The sequence below is a fragment of the Lissotriton helveticus genome, chromosome 5_1 (assembly GCF_964261635.1).
Source record: "Lissotriton helveticus chromosome 5_1, aLisHel1.1, whole genome shotgun sequence".
NCBI lineage: Eukaryota > Metazoa > Chordata > Amphibia > Caudata > Salamandridae > Lissotriton > Lissotriton helveticus.
This window is the reverse complement of record NC_136065.1, coordinates 131,414,475-131,438,401: the sequence shown is the minus strand read 5'-3', so window position 1 is coordinate 131,438,401 and position 23,927 is coordinate 131,414,475. Positions and strand designations below refer to the sequence as shown.

The 23,927-nt window shown below is 44.2% G+C and overlaps 1 protein-coding gene across 1 annotated transcript in view; it reads left to right on the top strand.

Annotated features, from left to right (window-relative positions):
* Positions 1–20,785, top strand: part of B3GALT9 (beta-1,3-galactosyltransferase 9) — a 33,618-nt gene extending 12,833 nt beyond the window's left edge. Inside the window, exon 2 of the mRNA XM_078640823.1 lies at positions 18,859–20,785. Within this exon, the coding sequence (XP_078496949.1) occupies positions 18,859–19,968 (1,110 nt within the window). The 3' untranslated portion in view covers positions 19,969–20,785. The remainder of the gene's footprint in view (positions 1–18,858) is intronic.
* Positions 20,786–23,927: the final 3,142 nt, after the last annotated feature.

Below are 23,927 nucleotides of genomic sequence, written 5' to 3'. Positions count from 1 at the left end.
GGGTCATTGTGCCTCTCAAGGGAGTAGCCAGAAAATGAAAACACCCCCACTTTACACCAAAGGTTTGATGGCACCAAGCAAGCAAAGCTAGTGAGCCTGAACCTCACCAGAAGAACCTCCCTAGAAGAGGTACATTGTCTTTTCCATCCAAGCATCTATCCATTTTTCCTTTCACCCTTCCATTCATATTCTGATATCCACCAGTTCACCTTTACATTCTGTCATCCATTCATTCTTTCATCAATCAGCCAATCTTCCACCATTTTAACCATCCATCCTTTAAGACATCAATCATCTATGTATGCATTCATCCAGCCATTAACTTGCACATCCATCATTTAAGCCTTTCATATCTCAGTTGATCCTTTTGTCCATCCATCCACCCTGTTAAATTTCCTTTTACTTTGCCATCCATCTTTCCTCTCAGAGTTCCTTTTATCATGTCATCCTTTCATCTACCCATCCATTCGGTCAGATTTCCATTTGCTCAGCTATCCTTTCACCCAACAAACCATACTTTAATCAACTCAGATTTCCATTTACTCTGACATCCTTTCAGTCTCCAATACATCTGTCCTCTTAGATTTTAATTTGCTTTGTTATCCTTTCATCTATCCAGGCACTATCTATCCATCCATCCATCCATTCATTCTTCCATCCACTCCTCCATCCATCTTCTCAGATTTCCATTTACTCTGCCATCTTTCATCCACCCATCTGCTCACCCACTCATGCACCTATCCTTTCAGCAATCCATCCTCCCATCCTTTCACCTACTCATCCTCTCACACACACGTCTATCCTTTCACCCACTCATCCATCATTTCACCCACTTTTTCATCTACTCATCCTTTCACCCATCTATCTATTCATCACCCATTCATCCTTTCATCAACTCATGTATCCATTTTTCCATCCACTGATCCTTTTACCCACGCATCCCTTCACCCACTCATTCATCCATCCATCCTTCCTTCCTTCCACTCATCCATCAACTCTTTCACCCACTTGTCCATCCATCCTTTCACCCAATCATCCTTTTACCCACCCATCCTTTCACTCACCCACTCTTTCACCCACTCATCCATTCATCCTTTCACCCCCATCCATTCACCCATTCATCATTTTATCCACCCATTCTTTCATCCACCCATCCTCTCAACCACACTTCCATCCATCCTTTCACACCTAACCACCCTCTTTTTCTTCCACTCATGCACTCCCTTGTCCATTTTTCTTTTCTTTTTTCAGTCAATCCAACCGGCTTTATTGATTTTATCATTAAATATGAGGTTTTATCTGCCAAGTTGCACTCTGTTTCATGCAGAGAATCAACGCCGGGATGGCGCCTAGCTATCTTAGCGCTTTAGGTCAACAATACATTCCCACTTGCCTTCTCCGCTCGTCCAAGCAGGCCAAATTTGTGACTCCTAGGTTCAGACTGGCTCAGATGGGTGGTCGATCTTGTGCCCAACTGGCTCCCATACTGTGGAATTCACTACCAATTTCACTCCGTCTTGAGCATAACTATGTCAAATTTCGGAAAGGTATTAAAACATGGTTATTCAATCATTAAGCTCTAATGGCTGCTCTTTCTCTTAACCTGTGTCCATAGGCACCGGGAAACCTCCGGGTAGCTGTTGCGCCATATAAATTTAAATATAATATAATAATAATAAATGATGTTCATAAAAAAACACACCCGGCTGAAGCTGCTAAAGGTGCCCCAGGTGCCACTCATTGGCTTCAGACTGGATTACTGTAATGGGCTTCATCCAGGCATTGAATTGTCGTTGATGAACTGTCTCCAGTCTATTAAAAAACTAAGCTGCTCACTAACAGGTAGATTCATCATTGTCCAGTTTTGCGAGTCCTTAATAGCGATTATTAAGGAATCGCTATTAAGAACTTGCAAAACGGGATTCATGTAGAAATCGCAATTTTAATTGCGATTTCTACAGCTTCCTTATTTGCGATTAGCAAATTGCTAATCGCAATTAAGGAATGACTCCCCAAAGGCCCATAGGAATGAATGAGGAGTCATTCCTTATTTGCGATTAGCAATTTGCTAATCGCAAATAAGGATGCGATTTCAAGGGTGCCAGGGGTGTCCAAAGGACACCCTGTAGCACCCCTGAAATGTAAATGTAGCCTGATGTTGCACACACACATGTCCAAAGGACATGTGTGTGTGTAACATACCACTTAGAAAAAGGCACTAACGTGCATTTTTCTAAGTTTTCGCTATTTACCACAAAGTCAGACTTCGTGGTAAATAGCGCACAGAAATAGCGAATTCGCAAATAAAAACTGGTTAATGAATTGCATTTAAGGAATCTCAAATAGAGAATCCTTAAATGCAATTCCTCGCAAATATGCGATTTCGCAATTAGCGATTTTTGCATTTGGGATGATTAATCCCAAATGCAAAAATTGCGCTCGCAAAGGGCCAGATTCTCAGAATCTGGCCCTTTGCGAGACGGATTTCCTTTCATGAATCTAGCTGTTGGTAACATCCACTCCCTTGATTTGCCTGTCCATTGCAATATTGAAATTATTATACGGACTTCTTATTAAAGCTCATATCATTTCAAAGTACTCTTTCTTTTTTTATCATACCATTTATGGCTCAGTGCCTAAATGTGTTGCAAAATACTTAACTGGTATCACATGGATGACATTTAGGTGTAACCAGGGGTCGGAACTGCGACCCCTGTGGAAAATGACAATGTATATGTACATAAGCGGCGTTCATTTGTGTTCACTCATTACCAACTGCGTGTACCCTAAGACTCCGAATTTCGAAGCTGAACGTACGAAAGCTTTGTATGATATCGAAATACGTAATATAATGGGGATAGACATAAATTGACATGCTGGCTAGATATGTTGAAAAGGGAGGACCGTTAAAAAATCTGGATTGTGGCGTAATCATTATCGGCGCCATCTTGTCCTTTTCAGATCCATACGTGCGCGTAAGCAGCAACCATTTTGATTACCATGGCCTCTCTGCCCACTCCCGATAGCCAGCCTCTCTCTCTCCCCCTCACTCCCCAGCCTCGCAAGCATCCCCGACAGCCCCCGGTCTCTCATGCATAGGCCATAAAACCCTCTTCCTCTGCGCGACCCTGCTCTAAAAGTGACACCCCTGCCTGACCGACACCCCCTGCATTCCTCCCAGGAACACCATTCCCCTCTTCTGATGACCCCCCCCCCCCCGGCTACACCTGGCCTCTTGACCCGGTCTCAAGTCATAAAACAAAGCCTCATGGATGTACCCCCCCGGCCCCGCATAGCAAAACATGATACACCAACCGAAGTGCCCGATCTTATCGCCTGCCCAACCTTAGATCTGACCACCCCCTCTTGCCCTCGTGTCCTGTTGGAATGTCCGGCTGCAAGATTACAATCACATGTTACATTTGGGAGGGGAAACAACATCCGAGCTACAGGCATGGGAATAGGCCTGAAGCTGGGATTCCAAACGTGCCTTTTCGTACTTCAAAGTTTCTTTATTGCAATAAGGAATGTTTGTACATCATAAACCTGTGTATAAAAGACGGAGCCTCAGAGAAACTTGTTAGAGCACCTCTTGAAGACATTGTGCGCGTGTCCGAAATGACAGGCTCTCCTCATGAGAAATAAAAATCTGTTCTTGCACTCCCGCTTCCAGCGCCCGTCTCTTTATTTGGTAACTGATCGAAATGGGAACTAAGAGGCGTCTTGTGCCAGCAGCCTGGGCATCGGTTGTAATTTGGGCTGTTTTTCCTCAATTGGCGTCCCAACGCGGGGCCCATCAGCGACAGAAGGTCCGGTAAGAGAGGTCCAGACGATGGGGTGAACATCTGAACGATTGGAGTATACCTGCCTTGAGAGGGCCCTCGTCCGGCTGCCAATTGAATGAACTTCACCGATTCCGAACGGACCTCTCTCAAGCGACCTACTGTCCTGACTGGGATCCCACAGGAATGCTGCGGTAAAAACATGGAGTAAGAGAACGATCGGGTGCTGGAAAGGGAAGGCGAAGAACTGTCCACACGGTCCGGTCCGGGTAAGGTTAAGTAGGACGTCTTTACGTCCGATTGATAGGATGACTTTATCCATCTGATTGATTGATTGTTTATATTGGAATCGGTATTTAAATACTGGTATTGTTCATTGATTGGTTCATTTAGCCTTGGTTGCTACTTGAAGTATTGGTTCTCTTTGAGACATTCTCTGTTTGCAAACAGCGACGAATAGGAACGTTGCTCTCTCTTTGCAAATAGTGAAGGATAGGTAATGCAGACTTTTGTCCCCATTGTAATCCGTCATGCCTATTTTTCTCCCCACTGATTGATTGATTGCTCTGTTGCTCTTTGAGACATTCGCTGTCTACAAACGGGGAAGAATAGGAATATTCTGTCTCCATTTGCAGATAGTGAAGGGTAGGTAATGCAGACTTTTGTCCCCATTGTAATCCGTCATGCCTATCTTTCTCCCCACTGATTGTTTGTTATCGATTTTTATCGATTATCGCTCTTTTGAGATATTCCCTGTCTACAAACAGAGAAGAATAGGAATATTCTGTCTCCCTTTGCAGATAGCGAAGGATAGGTAATGCGGACTTTTGTCCCCCGTTGTAATCCGTCATGCCTGTTTTTCTCCCCACTGATTGATTGATTGTTTGGACATTTATTGTTCAAGGAATAGTTCCTTTGAGGTATTCTCTGTTTGCAAATAACGTGGAATAGAAATGTTCTGTCTAGTCTTTGCAAGTAGTGAAGGGTGGGTAATGCAGACCTTTGTCCCCCGTTGTAATCTGTCATGCCTATCTACTCCCCACTGATTGGTAAACTAGTTCCACCCGGACCATTTATTAGCGGTAGATCATCTGGCTCAACCAGAGGGCGCCCCTAATAAAAAGGACATATGTAAAATACGAAGTAACCACCGTATCCTGTTAACAGAAACTTTAGCGCAAAAACACACTAGAAAAGGAAAGTAAAAGAAATCGAGCAAAATCAGTAGGCCACTGATGAGTTTTTTGACTTCGCTAGAAATAAGAAACGTTAGAAATAGCCCGCAATAAGAAACATGAAAGTGGTGAGAGAAGCCAAGCTTGATATCACAGCAGCCACGAGGTAGCTAGGCTCCGCCGCCCCTCACTGCTCCAAACATGTCTGTCCCACCGCCCGCCACGCCCAATAACGGTAACATAAGATAGATACAAGTCAGCAGATACCTACCCCCATTCCGGAAGCTCCCGAAGTGCAACAGGTCCACGGTTACGCCCATCCGGAATACGAGGCCTCGACACGTGCAGGGCGGGGCCCGGCTGGCCGCCATCGGCCGGAGAAGTCGTGGAGTGGATGGCCCGGAATGTACTGGTATTCCCATCCTCTTCTTCTGGCGCCTTGCAGGCCACGGGGGGGGATGTCTTGCTTATGCCTCCGACCCCCCCCCTCTCTCATCGCCTGGTCCAGCCATCACGAATGCCATCGGCCGGAGAAGTCGTGGAGTGGATGGCCCGGAATGTACTGGTATTCCCATCCTCTTCTTCTGGCGCCTTGCAGGCCACGGGGGGGATGTCTTGCTTATGCCTCCGACCCCCCCCCTCTCTCATCGCCTGGTCCGGCCATCACGAATGTCAGCTCCAGAAGACGGCGTGGGGTGCACTGGGAGGGAGAGGTGACGCGGACGAGCCTCTCCCACCTCCCCAGGTGGAGGCCCCTCAGCTGCACCCCCAACGCTCCACTCACCCGACAAGGGTTCTTCCACTCTTGCGGTGCAACGCCACGCCCGACAGGCTGGAGTCCGTCTACTCTTGCGATCCAGCGACTGCCGGTTGCCGCAGAACTCATAAAATAACGGTCGACTCTTGGGAGATTGGGCCTGGCGTGCAAGGATGGCCAGGTCGCTTGCCAGCTAGAAAATGAGTCCCCCGTCCAGAAGCGTTCTCCTCAGCTTTGAAGATTCTATGAGAGCTGCAGGGGCCCCCGACCCCCCCGCGGGCCCCCAGATGGGGAATGACTGCCGTGATTGCCCGCGGAACGACCAAGACGTAGCCACGAGACGTCGGCGCTCTCATGCTGGCACCAGCCTCAGTTTGAATGACCAAAATCCTGCAGACTGCCAATTTGATCAGTTCCGGTGGAACACCAGTATGACCCAGTAGGAAAGATTGTTGCCTCCCTCCCCCCTTTGACTGATGGTTCATGTCGACGGCCCCTTCTGTTGCCCTTTAACGAAACTTTTGGACTGCCGAAAGAGGCTCTGGTCCAACCACGAGTTGGTGGAGACATTTTGACTATACTTGGACCTGCCTGACCTCACCCAAAATGGCGCCGGTACAAATGAAACTCGCAACTCCCTGTTGTGTTCCGGTTGCTCAGCCTTGATCGCATGGCGGGAGGGGATGGGTACTGATTGAACACTTGGACAATGAATTGATGTTAAGTTCTGACGTGTCATTGATTACCGTATTATTGAAAGTTCGAATTTTCGACACTTATGGTACTTGCCCACGATGAATTTTCGATATGATTTTATTGCACTTTTCGCACCTTTATGAAATCAACGGTCACCGACTCCGTTCTAATAAATATCCCCTCATGTACAGTTCAAGTCTGCTCCGTGGCCGGCCCACGTGGTTGTAGACCCGTATTTGTGCACCAACAATTTTGAATAGAGGTTTTTTGAAAAGCAAACATAGTTGTAGCGCTCAGATTGGTAAGTTTCGAATAAATGGCCACTGTTTCCGATATAAGTAAAATACAGGTGAAATGAGGCAACTCGATTACTTAAAGGTTAAAAAGCAAAGTACACAGAAATATTGCAAATGTGAATGGTCCAGGTTTGTTGTATGTGTGTTTTTATATATATTTTTATTTTTGTGCAACGTAAAGCAATCGATAAAGGTCCCGGTATTTAGCCTTTACTTTATGTGCCACATGTATCAGGGAAGTTGTTTCAGATGCCCCTAAGCCACTCCGAAGGAATGCCACCTAGCCCCTCTAGTTTCCGTGCCTGATGAACAAAAAACGACTCTGTACCACTGTAGACCATCCCTCCTCCTCGAAGGAGATCACGAGTTCGCCCCCACTTTACACTGACTGCCCTTTGTTTTGACCCTTCCCTACACACAATCCGTAATACCACACTTGGGCGATCTATGCAATACACAGTCCATCCATGATTATCTCTCCCACACTACCGGTCCCTCTGGGCTTAAACGCCGAGATGAAAGGGACTGCATCCCGCGGAGATAGGTCGAGTATGTGGTAAGTAAAAGCATTTTCGGGTTTATGCGCGCTGATGTGTTATAAAACGCTGCCCCCACCCCCTCTTTTCTGCAGGTCACATCGGAACGTCGACTAGAGTATGGAGAAGACCTACGCAACACGCCATGGTTCCGCACGGAAACATTGTATATTGTCTATGGGGACTGCCCTGAGAACGTGACGAATTTGTGTGATATGAATGCACGCGTGTATGCCCTGATGTGTATAGCTCGACTGAATACACGTTGCACACGTTTGGAGTGATAAGAGAAATGTTTTATGTATGACTTAAGTGATGACCGAACGGCCGAGGGAATGGGGAAGAGGGGTCTGAACATGGTACCTATACACGACGAACAAACAAAGATATAGCACTCCCTTACTTAGAAACGTCTCTCACTCTCTGAACCCAGCGACTGGGAGGGTGGCCTGAAGCAGAAACTTGGCGGGTTATTGCAGTATGACAAAATATGACTCCAACGGGCACCCCAAATAAGCAACTAAGAATGACGTGCACCCATGAGTAAATTCATACGGTAACTAAATAGGGAAAGGTTCAGGAATATTCCGGGGTGAGGTTTACCCAAGTACCCTCCTCCTGGAAGACTAGGAATACTGTCAGTGTTTAAGATTTACCACCTCCTTCTTGCACCCTCATAGACATGAAACTCAAAGCTGCCCCATTGTTCTCCCGGCTGACACCCTCCGTTGCCTCAGCCTGGATACCCATTCGCTAAAAATTATTAGAAGATCCCACCGTGAGTATTAGCCCAACCAGGTTAGTTCCCGAACAATTGACAAAGGTGTAAGTATTTGCAACCGAGGCCACCAGCAAAGGCAGTCAGATGAATCAAGTAGGATACTAAGGATGCGCAGCATGCAGGAAGAAATCTTTTTGGCCAAGTACTGTTCTATGTTTTGTCTTGGATTTTTGTATATAATACATGTACTATTCCCCCCCCCGCCTGGATTCATGTGTACGTAATGTATGGATCTACGTCGTCCCTCAGCCTGTGTTTCTGTATAACTTGACCCCTGCTGTTCTGTGTTGTGTGCGCACTGAATGGCCTATTATTGTACACGTTTCTCTCTCTCTCTTTCTCTCTCTCTCTCCATGTCGTACGTGTACCAAATAGTTCATTTAAAATGCGGACGACTCTCTCTCTCTGAGGGTCCCCCTGTTCCCTCTTCCTTTGTGTGGTAACGTTGTGCCCCGCCGGCACAAGCCTAATTGGTTTTCGAACACAAAGGTGTTCGGCAAAATTGACAGAAACTAAAACAATTGTAATTTGCCATATTACTACCTCTCCTTTCTGTAAAATGATGGAACTTGAATTGGCTAAGAAGGAAAGGACAGGTAAGATGACTGATGTCCCCTAATCTGGCCTTTTTATAGGTGGACTATATGTCAGTGGCCTTCTGTTCTCAGTTCGTTAGAAACACGATCCCCAATGCCCAGATTGCCCCACCTCTCTGCACCCTAGGACGGATGTCCAAAGCGTCCTCGTTTCTCCCGATTGACCCTCGCTCCATATCCCGAAGTATAACTGATGACCCTGATTAACTGTTGCTCCCCGAGAAATGAATGTTTAGCCTCTGTCCCTCTCTCATGATGATAGAAGACTGCCAGGGCTTGGGTTAGAAAGACGAGTCTCTACCGAAGGATCCGATTTCGAGTTTGGTGGAATACGCAGTTGATAGGAATCTGACTTCTCTCCATATACGTCATGAACGAATGCCAAATAGACTTAGTACAAACTCAGTAGAAATGCCCGCATACATACTCCATAGTGATAACTTCTGACCGTGACCGATGAACGTATCCCCAACTACTTAAGATTGGGGGCGGAATTGAAATGTATAAATGTCTTCTCCTGCCAGTTCTCTAAAGCTTGTTTTGTACCCATTCAAAGATACACAATCACCGGAGGAGAGGGGCCGGACGTGACGCACAGCCTAGCCGCAGATCATGAAGCACATGTGACCTCGACCAAAGGTGGAGCCGCAGAGCAACGAGACGCGGGACGAGGCACTACTCTCAAACACGGAAAATGAAAGGATGGAGGGCTGCCTTGAAGCCCTCTGCTTACTGACCCACGCGTGCCAGAAGTCCCCGCCCCTTTGAGCCCGATTGATGGGCCTGCCTGCTTGTTATCCTTTGCTCCCTTGGTTTGTCTCAAGGATCTGATCCCACTCCGCCCTCTCTTCCCTCGATTATCCGACCACCCCCCCCCCCTTTTTTTTCACATGGATTTTGACTCAGCGAAGAAGAACGGCATTTAGGTAGAATAGGGTTTGCCACGGAAGGAGAAAGAAATGCAGGTGCCCAGCATGAGGCACCCTTAAGAAGATTAGTTAGGAAACAGGACTGTGGTCTAGCAGCAGAGGACAGATCGCACCCTGCGACGTGTAAGGATGGATCCGAGCTGGACCTATAGCTCCACCGCCGGTGCTCAACAGCGCCAACGGAAGAACACGAACTACTAGAACTTACCAGTGATGGCTCGCTGCTAAAAGACATTGTGGCGAAGACCCCCTCCCCTTTCTGAACTTTCTACCCCCCCCTGACTACTTGCTTGTATTGAACTGAATTCCTCCCTCAACCACTTTTGTATTGCTTTCAAAATGTTTCATCTGTCACTTTTAACTGTACCTTGATACCGCCGGAGAGAGAGTCAGAACATGGTTCCATAATGTGTCGGAACATTTCTTTGATTGACTCCGACTGAGTTGTATACCGATCTCTAGACCCGTATATATAACACGACAAATGTAAATTCATATGTATTTCACCTCGTCTATTGCATCGACTGCACATGGTTATATGAAATTCGCCAGTATTCACAGATGCTATTTCATTGACCACACATGGCTATATGTACTCCCCGTCAGTTATGATAAACATGGAAATGAACTAACTTATGTTAAAAAGCGGCGACTGTGGAAAATGACAATGTATATGTACATAAGCGGCGTTCATTTGTGTTCACTCATTACCAACTGCGTGTACCCTAAGACTCCGAATTTCGAAGCTGAACGTACGAAAGCTTTGTATGATATCGAAATACGTAATATAATGGGGATAGACATAAATTGACATGCTGTCTAGATATGTTGAAAAGGGAGGACCGTTAAAAAATCTGGATTGTGGCGTAATCATTATCGGCGCCATCTTGTCCTTTTCAGATCCATACGTGCGTGTAAGCAGCAACCATTTTGATTACCATGGCCTCTCTGCCCACTCCCGATAGCCTCGCAAGCATCCCCGACAGCCCCCGATCTCTCATGCATAGGCCATAAAACCCTCTTCCTCTGCGCGACCCTGCTCTGAAAGTGACACCCCTGCCCGACCGACACCCCCTGCATTCCTCCCAGGAACACCCTTCCCCTCTTCTGATGACCCCCCCCCCCCGGCTACACCTGGCCTCTCGACCCAGTCTCAAGTCATAAAACAAAGCCTCATGGATGTACCCCCCCGGCCCCGCATAGCAAAACATGATACACCAACCGAAGTGCCCGATCTTATCGCCTGCCCAACCTTAGATCTGACCACCCCCTCTTGCCCTCGTGTCCTATTGGAATGTCCGGCTGCAAGATTACAATCACATGTTACATTTGGGAGGGGAAACAACATCCGAGCGACAGGCATGGGAATAGGCCTGAAGCTGGGATTCCAAACGTGCCTTTTCGTACTTCAAAGTTTCTTTATTGCAATAAGGAATGTTTGTACATCATAAACCTGTGTATAAAAGACGGAGCCTCAGAGAAACTTGTTAGAGCACCTCTTGAAGACATTGTGCGCGTGTCCGAAATGACAGGCTCTCCTCATGAGAAATAAAAATCTGTTCTTGCACTCCCGCTTCCAGCGCCCGTCTCTTTATTTGGTAACTGATCGAAATGGGAACTAAGAGGCGTCTTGTGCCAGCAGCCTGGGCATCGGTTGTAATTTGGGCTGTTTTTCCTCACCCCTGGCTTTCCCTTTGTGACCCCTGGCACTGCCCCGGTGACCTCTGAGATACAGCAATCGCACTGCCTGGGACAAAAAACAACCAGGGCTAGTGGTGGCTGGTGAAGCTCGAAAATGGTGAGGCGTAAAATGAAACCATCATTTTTCCATTGGTCAATGATATAAGTCTATTTAAATTAAATTGCTAAATAAAAGCTGACCAGTCCTACACCTATTGCCTTTGAGCCAACCAGAAAGAGGCAACAGTCAAAAGATGGGTCCCATGCCGTTCTGGTGGGTCGGACAATGCGAACCTTTCACTTGAGGTCTGTGTTCAGATTCCACCCTGCGTCCCTGGCTCTCCTAATGCACCTCCTCAGCTGGTTAATGGGAGCAGCAGGCTGGTGCTTCACCGGTGGCCCTTTACTGGTGCACCTGTTTTTAATTATGAAAAACATTTGTGACATGTTGTTCTATAAATAACAAAACAGACTGAATAGGCTACGGAGACGTCATAATAGCGTTGGATGTCCACCAGTAGCACAGGCTCTATGGGGCCGCTACTGCCGCCACATAGGGACGAGGGGCTGCAGCTTAAATACGGAGGGTTTGTTTCTTTAGCTAACAGTGGTGGCTGGCCCAGATTGGGGGTGGCAGGGAGGAAGGGCGAGGGGTAGAGGGGGTAAAGAAAAAAATATTAACTTACTTCTTTGCCGTGTCTCGCCGCATCTCTCCACCGGCGTCTTTCCGTTGTCTCTCCTGTCACAGGAACAGGAATAGAGCACCCAGGAAGCACCCAGGGTCCCCTCTGCTAATCACAATGCTGAAATATAGCGTTGTGATTGGTCTGAACGCCATGGTTCGACGCTCAGGCAGGGACTGGGAGCCTGGGCTGTTCTCCACCTGGGCTGTAATGCAGCCTGGATGGGGAGCATGCAAAGTGCGCATGACTGTTTGGACAGCCGATACGGCTAGCCAAACATTCATGTGCACTTACAGAGTGCCCTCTACTCCAGCCCCTGCTCTGAGAGCAGAGCAGCTCCGACCTGCCCCGCAAAGCTGCAGAAGCAGGAAAAAATAAAATTATATTAACAACGAGGTATTCTCATTTTATTTTGCCATTCTTCACACTGCTGAAAAGCAGTGGGGCGATGCTCCTCCACCAGAGCGAGGGAGCCGCCACTGTTAGCTAATGGCTACTTGTCCCTCAGTGGCGGCTCGCACAGGTAACGTTGTGGGGCGGTGAGGCGGGGCAGGGGCGGGGCTGGGTGGGGGGGAAGTGGAGTGCGACATACGACGGGGAAAGTTGAGAGTAAACAAATAAATAAATGAAAGCACTCACTTTGCGCTCACAGCATCGCCGGCTCGGCGAGGCTGTGAGCGCAAAGTAAGTGCTTTTCAGCCAAGGCCGGTGGTAGGTGTAACTGCAGGGCGGTGACGTAGGAAGGGGGAGGGGCAGGGTGGGGGGTTGTAATATATGGATTACGGACCTTAACAGGTAGGTAAACATATAAATAAATAAAGCGAATTTCGTTGTGGGCACTGCATCACCAAATGCAATGCAGCGCGCGCAACGAAATTCGTTTTATTTATTTATATGTTTACCTACCTGTTAATGTCCGTAATCCATAGATTACAACCCCCCACCCTGCCCCCCCCCTTCCCTACGTCACCACCCTGCAGTTACACCTACCACCGGCCGTGGCTGTGCTTTTATATATTTACTCTCAACTTTCCTGTCGTATGTCACACTCCACTACCACCCCACCCAGCCCCGCCCCTCCTCGCTGCCCCACGCCATTATCTGCGCGAGCCTCCACTGCGTTATCCTCTTGCCAAGGCTCTGTCCTGGAGGTAAACCTGTCACTAGCTCGCTTTGTAATAATGCTTTATGTGTCATCCATATAGAACATTACACATGCCTTGCATTCATAACTATCTATATATTTATTTTGTGCGTGGTCTGTTCCATGCTGTAAAGCCTTTGGGAGCCTGGTCTGCGGTGCATAGAACTGAAAGTACATTAAACTGTAAAAATATACATGAAAAGGTGCTTGCATAGTGCAAGGCTAATGATGTGGCGTCTTAAACTCATTCTGTATTTGCAGAGACCTGTAAGGTATATCTGTTGCGTTAGCATCGGCTGCACAGGAGTGTGTGCAACCTGCAGGTATGAGACAGGATTTCTTTTGGGTGGGGCCTACCCAAACATTTATTCTTCCAGGCCTATAAAATGAACACCCGCAGCCATTACAATCTATGGCTCGTGGTTGCTGCCTCCACGTTAGGTAGAAGCGTTTGTTATGTACTGGTGGGAGTACAGCCCACTCCTCACCCAGTCCACAATGCCACTCGCCATTTTGCTGCTAAACGTCGTTACTTTATGCGACTTCCTGCAGGCTGGGCTGCACCAGAGCTGGTTGAATGCTCTGATGAGTGTAAAAGGGCATTCTTTTCATCTTCATTGCCACTGCTGCCTGTCCACCTTAATTCACTCCGTGGTCCCGCAGAGATGTGTAATAATGTCGCCCACCAGCTAAACCAATCCTGATGCTGCTTTCATGTTGCTTGTATTAGTGAACAACATGACAGCAGTAACTGGATTGGCTGGGGCGGGCAGATACAGTGCTCGGGCAATGAAATTTGGCGCTTTAGTGCAGCTGGCCAGTACTAAAAATGCATTGTGCCAACCGTGTCATCCTGTACTTCAGGCATTGCATTATTCTTGTTTTAAAATGGCGGGGTACGCAGGTCTATCAAATATGTTTAAACATTGCTAAAATAGGGGGAGCCTCTTTAAATGAGGGTCACTGGCGGCCTAACAAGGCAAGTACATTGGGCCCGATTCACAGCACTAACTTAAGACAAAATCCTAAACTAACTACCATTTTGGTGTTCACAGAAGGCACTTACTCATTTGGTATTCACAGAAGGCACTTACTCATTTTGGTATTCACAGAAGTTAGGAGTCCTAACTTTAGGACTCCTAAATGCCTTCTGTGAATACCGAAAGTCTTAAAGTTAGCATTTTTCTCAGTTTAGGAGTCCTAAAGTTAGGACTCCTAACTTCTGTGAATACCGAAATGAGTAAGTGCCTTCTGTGAATACCAAATGAGTAAGAGCCTTCTGTGAATACCAAAATGGTAGTAAGTTTAGGATTTTGTCTAGTTAGTTCTGTAAATCGGGCCCATAGAAATGTATTTGTGCAATTATAAATGTGCAGCATTGCCTGTGTGCATGGGCTCCTTAACTTTATGTGTCTCTCAAAAGGGTTTTAAGGCATAAGGCAATTGATGTCATAACTATATAACAGTGCTTGTCACTCACTATCATGTTTAAATCCATGCACCATTAATGCATTGTAATCATGCATTATGTTCTGTTTAAGGTGCTCTATTATACCATTTTTACCTGGTGAAAATGGCATATGTTTGATCATGAAAGCGGTATAGCAACTTAGTAAGCCCAATATAAGGCCTCAAACATTTTGCCTTAAGATGAATCCTTGTGTTGTGCAAGTTTTATGACGGAGATACATAAATACACAGATGCCAAGTATTTGGTGTGTTGCAATGTGTAGTTCTGTAACCGACTAGTGTGCATCACACTCTGTCAGTCAGCAATAATGTGGGTCATTCTGATACTGAATGTGGGCAAAATGATGGCCATACCTTCCATTTGCAAGGGACGTTCTACAACCTTTACAGTTAGCCAGAAGTGGTTACATGTAAGAATATAATTGACAAAAATATAACCTGACTGAAATATTGTGTCCTAAAAATTGTATACTGAAATATCTTCCAATTAGGTGTAGATTGTATTTATTTAACCTCAATAGGGTGGTATTGTTGTAAATGTAGATATTTAGAACCCAATTTGTTTTGTCAGACTACATTTAATATATGATATTCCGGTACTATACAGACAGACTGCATTAAAATGCACTGGTCCAGGACACACTGTACACATGTCAAAGGTTACATGATATCACTTCCTGTGATGCAATCCATAGGTGAAAGGGCATGTGATGCCACTTCCTCAACACTGGTATATTGGTGAATCAACGTCCATGTGGTATCATGCGACGAGACCTTGGATACACAACCTTAATTTAATGGATGTTTAGTTTCCCAGTAATTCACATGTCGGTGTTTAACCACAGATCATGCGGGTGTAGCTGGCTGTCCATGTTTACGGTTCACCTTGCCCCATCGGATGATACATCTGTGTAATCTCCATATATGACCTTCTGTTAAATTACTCACACAACCCCCTCATGTAACATAAACCAGCCTCCATGCTCCTTGTTGGAAGTAATAGCAGTTACATTTACAAGTCCCTGACGGAATAAAATGGTTAATTAAAGAGGGAAGTATTTCATTTGCAATAAAGTTCCTTTCTTTAATAAGTATTTTTTTTTTTTAATGTGAATTAAGTTTTATAGTAATACCATAATTCTCCAGCAAGCTAATACATCCTGCCTAGCATACAGTCAGGAATGAAATAACAATGATAGCAGTGTATCCGCAGATCTCAAGAAAACCGGGACAGTAAAAAGAGAAAAACTGTACTTAACTTCTCTCACTACATCAATATAGAGGCCTTGGGCCCGATTCACAGAACTAACTTAAGACAAAATCCTAAACTTACTACTTTTGGTATTCACAGAAGTTAGGATGTTGTCTTAAGTTTGTCTTAAGACAGACTTAAGACAAAATCCTAACTTAAGTCTGTCTTAAGTCTGTCTTAAGACAAACTTAAAACAAAATACCAACTTCTGTGAATACCAAAAGTAGTAAGTTTAGGATTTTGTCTTAAATTAGTTCTGTGAATTGGGCCCTAGTGGCCAGATGTAGGAGGCCATTTACCGACCGGTAACGGCAGATTTCGGCCATTGCCGACCGGTAAATGGGTATTTGTGATGTAGGGGCATCATTTTACAGATTCGGTAAATTTACCGAATCGGTAAATTTACCGAATCTGTAAAATACCGAATCGGTAATTTTACCGATTCGGTAAATCCAAGATGTAGGTACCACTGTTTACAGTGCTACAGGCCTTCAGAATTCGGTATTTTACCACGCAATCCTATTGTGTGGTAAAATACTGAATTCAGGTGTGCATGCACATCTGTGCATGCACACCTATGCCATGTGACAGACAGACATGCCCTTAGGGCATGTCTGTGTGCCACATGGCGCACATGCCTGTATTTGGGGTGCTAGAGGGTGTCAAAGTAACACCCCCTGCACCCTTTCTGGAATCGGTATTTACCGAATTGGTAAATACCGATTCGGTATTGCCCATTGATTCCTATGGGCTTTACCGAATCGGTATTTACGGAATCGGTAAATACCAAATCTTAACGATTCGGTATTTACCGATTCAGAAATACCTACATCCCCCCCCCCCCCCCCCTCTATTTTACCACTTCTTAAATACCGAATTGGTAAAATTCGGTATTTAAGAAGTGGTAAAATAGAATTACCTACATCTAGCCCTAGTCGCCAATCAATCTGTAAATGTGACCTACGCCAATGAAGCAGGCACTGTTTTGTCATCCACTTTGCACGAAAGATGCAATGTTCCATTTCAATAGATGGCGCTGTTGGACTGTTATTTAGAAACGCTTTCTCTCTTTCTCAATGTACTTTAGTATGTTACGCTGTAATCTGTCAAGGCAAGTTACATTCGTACCCTCATATAAGAAATGCCTTTGTGTCTGCTCAGGTTTTAGCTTACTTCGAGAAAACAAACACCTTTACTTGCACGGAATTATAAATTACATGCTTTAAGCTGTGTTTGACCTTGATGCACATTGTAATTAATGGTTTTAAATGTAAATGTTGAAACATATTTTCTTTACATTTGCGGCATACGTTTTCTTCGCAGTGTACAATAAGCTTCTTTTCCCAGTTAACATAGGGTCGGTTTCTTACATGTTTATTGTCATTGAGACAACTCCCACTGTCCCACACCGCGTTCTTTTAGTTTGAGGACACTGGTTCATACTTACACTTTCCAAAGTGCATCAGTACACAGTGTATAGCCTTCTCGTTTCAATTTACAGCATTACCTCTATTACAAACACACATAGTTTGCATTTTAATGTTCTTTCCTTTTTAAACATTTTTGTATGGGACAAGGAAAGAATTCTACACTGCCTACCACAATTCACAATCATTTTTGGTGCGCTAAGTTTCAATGTAAGTAACTTGTGGAGATGTGCTGCTCACAATTGTGTGTCCTGCCTTTTTTTTAGAAGTCTCTGTCCTTGGATGCAAAATAAATCAGTTAGTCCAAGTATACTTCTTCTATCTTTTCACATTCGGTTTTAAAAACACAGGCTAGGTATACTGGTGCAACTTCAATTATAGGTCTATGTGTATTTCTGCGTTGATTTGGATAAAACATAGGGGGATATTTACAACAGAAGTGGTGCAGCGTGTTGTTGGCCTCCTTGGCTTAACGACACGCTCCGCCACTTCAGAAACACAAGACTTCACCATATTTACAAGAATCCCCTATCACCACAAGAACGTCACAAAAAGTGACATTGCCATGGCGATAGGGACTTGTAGATATGCCCCATAGTTAGTGCATCAGCTAGCTCACATTTTTAGATCATGTTCTTCATACTTCTGTTTTTGTAAAATTGTATCTCACCTTCTAAACCACTTTTCTGACCACTAGAACCTTCTAATAAGATAATTGGACTGCAATTCATGGTTACCGGTTATGTTTCCTATGTACATTTTACTAAAAAAGATGCTTGAGCCATGAAATTGAGAACATGATATACTTTTCATTTTATATGATGAGATTCACATGTATGCAGAAAACTTTGGGCCAGATGCACTAAACATTTTAACTGCCGTAAACAGTCTGATTTAGCATTTGTGACTGTTAAAATGTTTTTCCTATGTACTATTCCCATTTTAGGAGTCGTACACATTTTTCGGACTGCTAAAATGGGATTCTGAAGCAATTCCGATTCAATGTCTTAAAAGAAATGTGTTATAGACACCCTTCAAAATACTGAATCAATGTCTTATAAATCAATGATTTGCAAGCAAAATCCAGTCACAAAACATTGAAAATGTACTGACACCCATTTGCAAAAGGGACCCCTTTCAACCCTTTGTGAATGTATACAAAAATAGTGGTTCAGGGGACCACAGCCAACTCTTCAGCAAACTTAAAAAACAAAAAGATCTTTCTTTAAAAACGCAGCCCAGCCCCGTTCTTTTTAAGGGAAACAGGCTGAATTATTTAAAGATAAAATTGACATTACTAATAAATCAGAGACATGATGTTATGCTGACCATTGCAGGCCACCATCCCTGTGATTGAGGCTAACCGGATTGAGACGGAATTTGTAACCTACCTAATGAACATTGAATAGTTTTTAATAGGTTTGTTGGATGGCGGCTCAATCCAATTTTGATTTCTACAAACCGACCTAATGGTACATTGTCAACCATATGAAAACCTTTCTATATAAATTTACCAAATATTGTATAGGTGGTTATCCTGAGAGTAGGACTGAATTTACCTATTCACTGGGTTGACCAACCCAATCTCTGAACAAACTCTGTATTAGATGACCACAACTTCTCAATAACGACTCATTGTTATTTTCTTTTCCAGGTGGCGCTCTGCAGGTTTCGCACACACCAGTGGTGTTTTATTATCTTTAATATCGTCTTGTTCCATGCTTTACTTTTTGGTGCGGACTTCATCGAAGAATACTTCATGCAATCTCTGCCGGTTACTTATACCGATGCCAGTGTTCTGGAACTGCGAGAGAAAGCCCGAAAATTAGACCTGGTGCCCATGAAAGACAACATCTCCAGGTCCTATGTGATCAGCGACTCAGAAGCGTGTGCACACAAAGACATTCTACTGCTGACAATCATCTCCAGTAGTCCGGAGAACCAGACCAAGCGGGATCATATCCGACAGACATGGGCAAATGTGACCCAAGTCAAGGGCTATACAGTCATAACTCGGTTTGCGTTGGGAAAACCCAAATCAGAGACAGTCCAATTAGAAATCATTAAGGAGTCAGAAGAGTACAGAGATATCATTCAAGGAAGTTTTGAGGACTCAACTCAGAATCAGACCCTGAAGGTTATCATGTCGATGCAGTGGACGGTCGCCTTCTGCCCCAACGCACGGTTTCTTCTGAAAGTAGAAGAAGACATTTTTGTCAACCTGATGAGTCTCGTGGACTACCTAATGCACCTGAGGACACACCCTGAAGACATCTACATCGGAAGAGTCGTTCATCAAGAGGTGCCTATCCGAAACCCTGGGAGACCAGACTTTGTCTCCTTCAGCTTCTTCCCAGAGAAGTACTATCCCGACTACTGCAGCGGGGCTGCCTTCATCATCTCTCAGGATGTGGCTCGAAAGGTCTACATTGCATCAGAGGATGTTCCCACCCAGGTGCCCCCGGATGTGTTTGTAGGCATGTGTGCTAAAAGCGTGGGCATTGTGCCCATCCACAGCTCCAGGTTCTCAGGACGGAAGCACATCCAATACAACCGCTGCTGCTACAAGTTCATCTTCACGTCGGCCATTATGGAAGAGGAGAGAACAACCGCAGAGTGGCGAGATATGAACAAAGGCAGCGACTGCTCGCTGCTGGAGACCTACTATGGGCTAGTGTCTTGCAAAGTCTGGACCTACCTGGACAAGTTCAAACATCTGAACATGGACACCATCCGGAAGGAGCTCTCTTCATTCTCCAAATAAGGCTTCACTTCTCAAAAGTTGGCCTCTCGCCTACTTAGAGTCTCAAATTCCTAGCACTGAGAAGTCTTTATGCCCTCTCCCTGCATTATCACAGTTCTCCTTCCAGAAGGCTGTTCTTTCAGTGAAGAGAGGGAGTGGGTACGTGCAGGATGAAAAAGCTTCCAAGAATGATTCAAAGTCAAGCTTTAGAAAAAGAACTGACCATATGACTTGAAAGTATCGCTAACATGTGGTAATACTTTCAATGAGGCCCTGATTCAAGCGCACTTCTTCCTAATTTGCATGGGTCAGCACTCTTTGTCTGTACAAAAAAGAGTAGGTCCTTGGGATAATGCACATACAGCGGAGGAGTTTTTTGAATAATGACATTGGAATCTTGTAGGGTGCTTTTATCCAAAGGTGATGAGTTGGCATTATGGTGGATTAACTCAGCCTTCCACGCTTCCCAGATTTTTAAAGTGAATGCCATTAAGACTGGCAATAGTGATGGAGCAAGGACTCGTAGAAAAGAGATTCTTCTCTGATGGCATTTTAAAGCCATCAATAGCATCTGTTATTAGTGCTGAGAGAAACTTTTTCTCCTAGTGTGTACTACAGAAATTGTCACAATTGACAGTATTATTATTAATCCCCTGTTGTTGCCATTTCGTTTATTATATAATTTAGTAAGAAGGGAGGTAAGAGCAGGGAACCTGGATTGTTGAGGTTCTTGTGTGATCAGTGTGACTTGGGGTGTCTGCAGTGGCCCTGGGAGAAGTGGACCAAGTGGTTTTTGGGGGGAAGAGCGTGGGAGTCCGAGGTCAGCACCCCCCACGAACGAGAAAGCAGAAGAGGGATAAAAAAAAAAGAGGTGTTAAGGTGTTGCTTCAAGGCACCGATAGCCTTAATAAAAGTGTTATTTTTTTCCCGCACTTGTGTTGAACTGAAAATAAAACGACTATCCTCATGTGAAGTACTTTTTTTAAAGGGTCTTTAATTCAAGAGTGATGCACGTGTCTGTCCGTCCTTTATACTGTTTCAAAACATCATTGCTACTAACCATTACTCTGTCTGGTACTCTGACAGGTACCTGCGTGGTGTACCGCCACCTGTGTTGGCGAAAAACAAGAGGACACCGCCAGAATCCACAATTTTCATATTCATAAAATGTAACACAAAGTCATTAATTTCCCGGAAAAGAAAGAAGGTAATTTTTGAAGGAACATGAAAAGGCCCCAGATGGACCGAGCCATTATTGTTTGTTTAACTTGTGAATGCTATCCAATAACTGTAGCTCATTAAACTCTGCACCAGCATAAACTATATTAGACGCCTGCTGCAAAGACCTGGCCCTCGCCTGTAGTTCACAACTTCGAATTTTAGGTGGACAGAATTAATATTTAATGAATTAACTGACACCCTAAGGAGAAACAGCGTTTACATCGCATGCGCTACAACACATGCGATTACAACGCAAACCATTACATTGCAATGCTGTAGAGGGTGTGCTAAACTAAGGAATAGTATAATTTACTATTCCAACACCTTCCCTGCTGTTGCACACGCTGGAGTTGGGATAGTAAATTATACTATTCTTAAGTCCAGCGCGCCCCCTACAGCAAGTCGTAGAAACAACTTGTGATGTAATGGTTTGCGTTGTAACAACGCGGTTGTTATGATGACCGTGTTGTAATCGAATACGTTGTAGCGCATGCAATGGAACATCACATATTCGACGCTAAGTGATTGTCAGCATCTGTTTGAGTTGCAGCGTAACTGACAAACATTTGTCACCCCAGCAACCTCTCGAGCACGTGACGCTGTGACATCACAAGTGTGTGGGGTATCTTTGCCACAGAGACCCATTAGCATGCTGGTTGCAATTGAAACTAGAACACATCTTCCCACTTTATAAAAAAACATAAAGGAAAAAACAAACTTAATGACTATACGTGGCTGAAAATCATTTCTACCAGAAAAAAAGGAAAGCGAACAGATGCACGGAAGAGTGAACTTCAAATAAAAACTTTTAACTTTTAAGGGCAAATCTTGTCCTTTTATCAAAATCTTCTAACTTCTTGAGGTAAAATGTTGTCCTAATAGAAACCCTAGGATGAAAAAACTGTTAACCCAAGATAGAGATTTCAGGGACCACACTCTTGTTGTTCATAGTTCTAGACACTTCTCTCTCAGGGAAGACTTCTTTGCTGCCCGTCCCAAGAATTTACTTACATGCACAAAATGAGAAATCACAATGGTCTCCAACTTAATCATCTTCATATTTCCAATTAGCACTTTTTACAACTCTATTTAAACTTCATCTAAATCCATTTTCCAATATAACTAAAGTTCGACCTATTTTTTCGACAGCAGAAAATTTTGAAAGTCCCTTCTTGATCAACGTGGGATTGAGGTTCTTTAATTTTGACTCCATCTTACATTTGTCGTCAATTTGTGTTGCCTTTACACAGGCTGCTCTATTCATGAAGTGTCTCTGCCCTTTGGACTGCAACGTGTTGAAAACCCCCTCTGTCCTTGTTTTGAAAACCAATCTCAGACACCAGCTGGCCTAACCGCATACAGACATGTTCTGCCATTACTGATTGACCTACAGGTGCTGTAGTCTATTGACTTATGGGTTGGGCAGAAACATACTTAAGGGGGACGTTCCGTTTACATGATGCCTTGTTCTGAATGTATTCCTATTGGCTAATATTTTGCAGATCTTGTATGTCCATATTAGGTATTTTGCATGCTTGCAAAAGCTAGGACTGCCCCTTACTTTTGTGCTGAGTTTTTTGCAATTTTCACCCCGAGTTTGTAACCCTAAGCATATAAAAGGCCTCTGTGTTTTGTACTCTTTAGACTGCCTCATTCAGTTGCGAAGGCTCCTGTGTGACGTAGTCTCACTTAATTAAGTTTAATAAAGATGTCTTTTCATATTTCAGCTTCTGTTCCAAGTTCTTTGTATTAGTGAGACCCCTGAGAATGAAGATTACAGTTCTTCAGGATCTTGAAAAGATCTCTCATGTTAACTGTTTTTTTCTATTTTGCTTCACCACATTTCAGAATACATCTGTTTTCCCAGTTCATTGTTTTAATTCCCTATTACGGCTTGCTTGATTCTACTGCTCATGCAGATGGGCTTCTGAGAGGAAAAATGTCACTAGCGCGGTGTGTCAAACAGTGACATACACAAACGTTGTTTCTCAACTCCTCTTCATCCTCCAGGTTGGAGGATAAGCCAAGCTGAACACTGTCCAAGATAACTTTATTAAATATTACCCTCAAACCATTCATATGTGGTAAATCCAATGAAACTTTTTCAAAAAATTGCCTAATTTTATTTGAAGTAATTTGTACACTAGTGTCAATGATAGTGATACAGCAAAACCTTCTCTGCTGATCACACCCCCTAAAAGTAGTCTATTACCTTAACAGTAGGAGGTCATTCAATCATTTAAGTTCAATCCACTTCGAAAAATAATCCATAATGACTTTAATTCTTGCAAGAAATTCAAATAGCCCTGAACAATACAGAACAACTTGTTGCAAAGGCATTGTAGGTAAACATATATATTCAGGTTGATCCAGGCATGTTTTTGCATTTGTATCAGCCTTTTTTGACACCATGCACATTTTCTGACAAAATCTACCACAAAGTTGTCCATATAATAGGCATCAATACATCATTTTAATATTTTTCTTTGTAGAGTTTCTCCTAAATGTCATTTTTATCAAGTTTTAATGATATGATCTCTGACATCGCTGAGAATTATAAGCTTGTCTCCTCACATGATAACATCACTTTACCCATTTAACTCCTTCCAAATTTTCCAGAAATCCTATAGCTCAGAATTAGGAATCATTATTTTGGCCAACCAACCTCAATACATTTTTTTACCTCCTTCAGCATTGTATCCTGAACACACCTCTTCTCCAGAGCTATTCACTCATCACAGGTTTATTTTCACCAACAA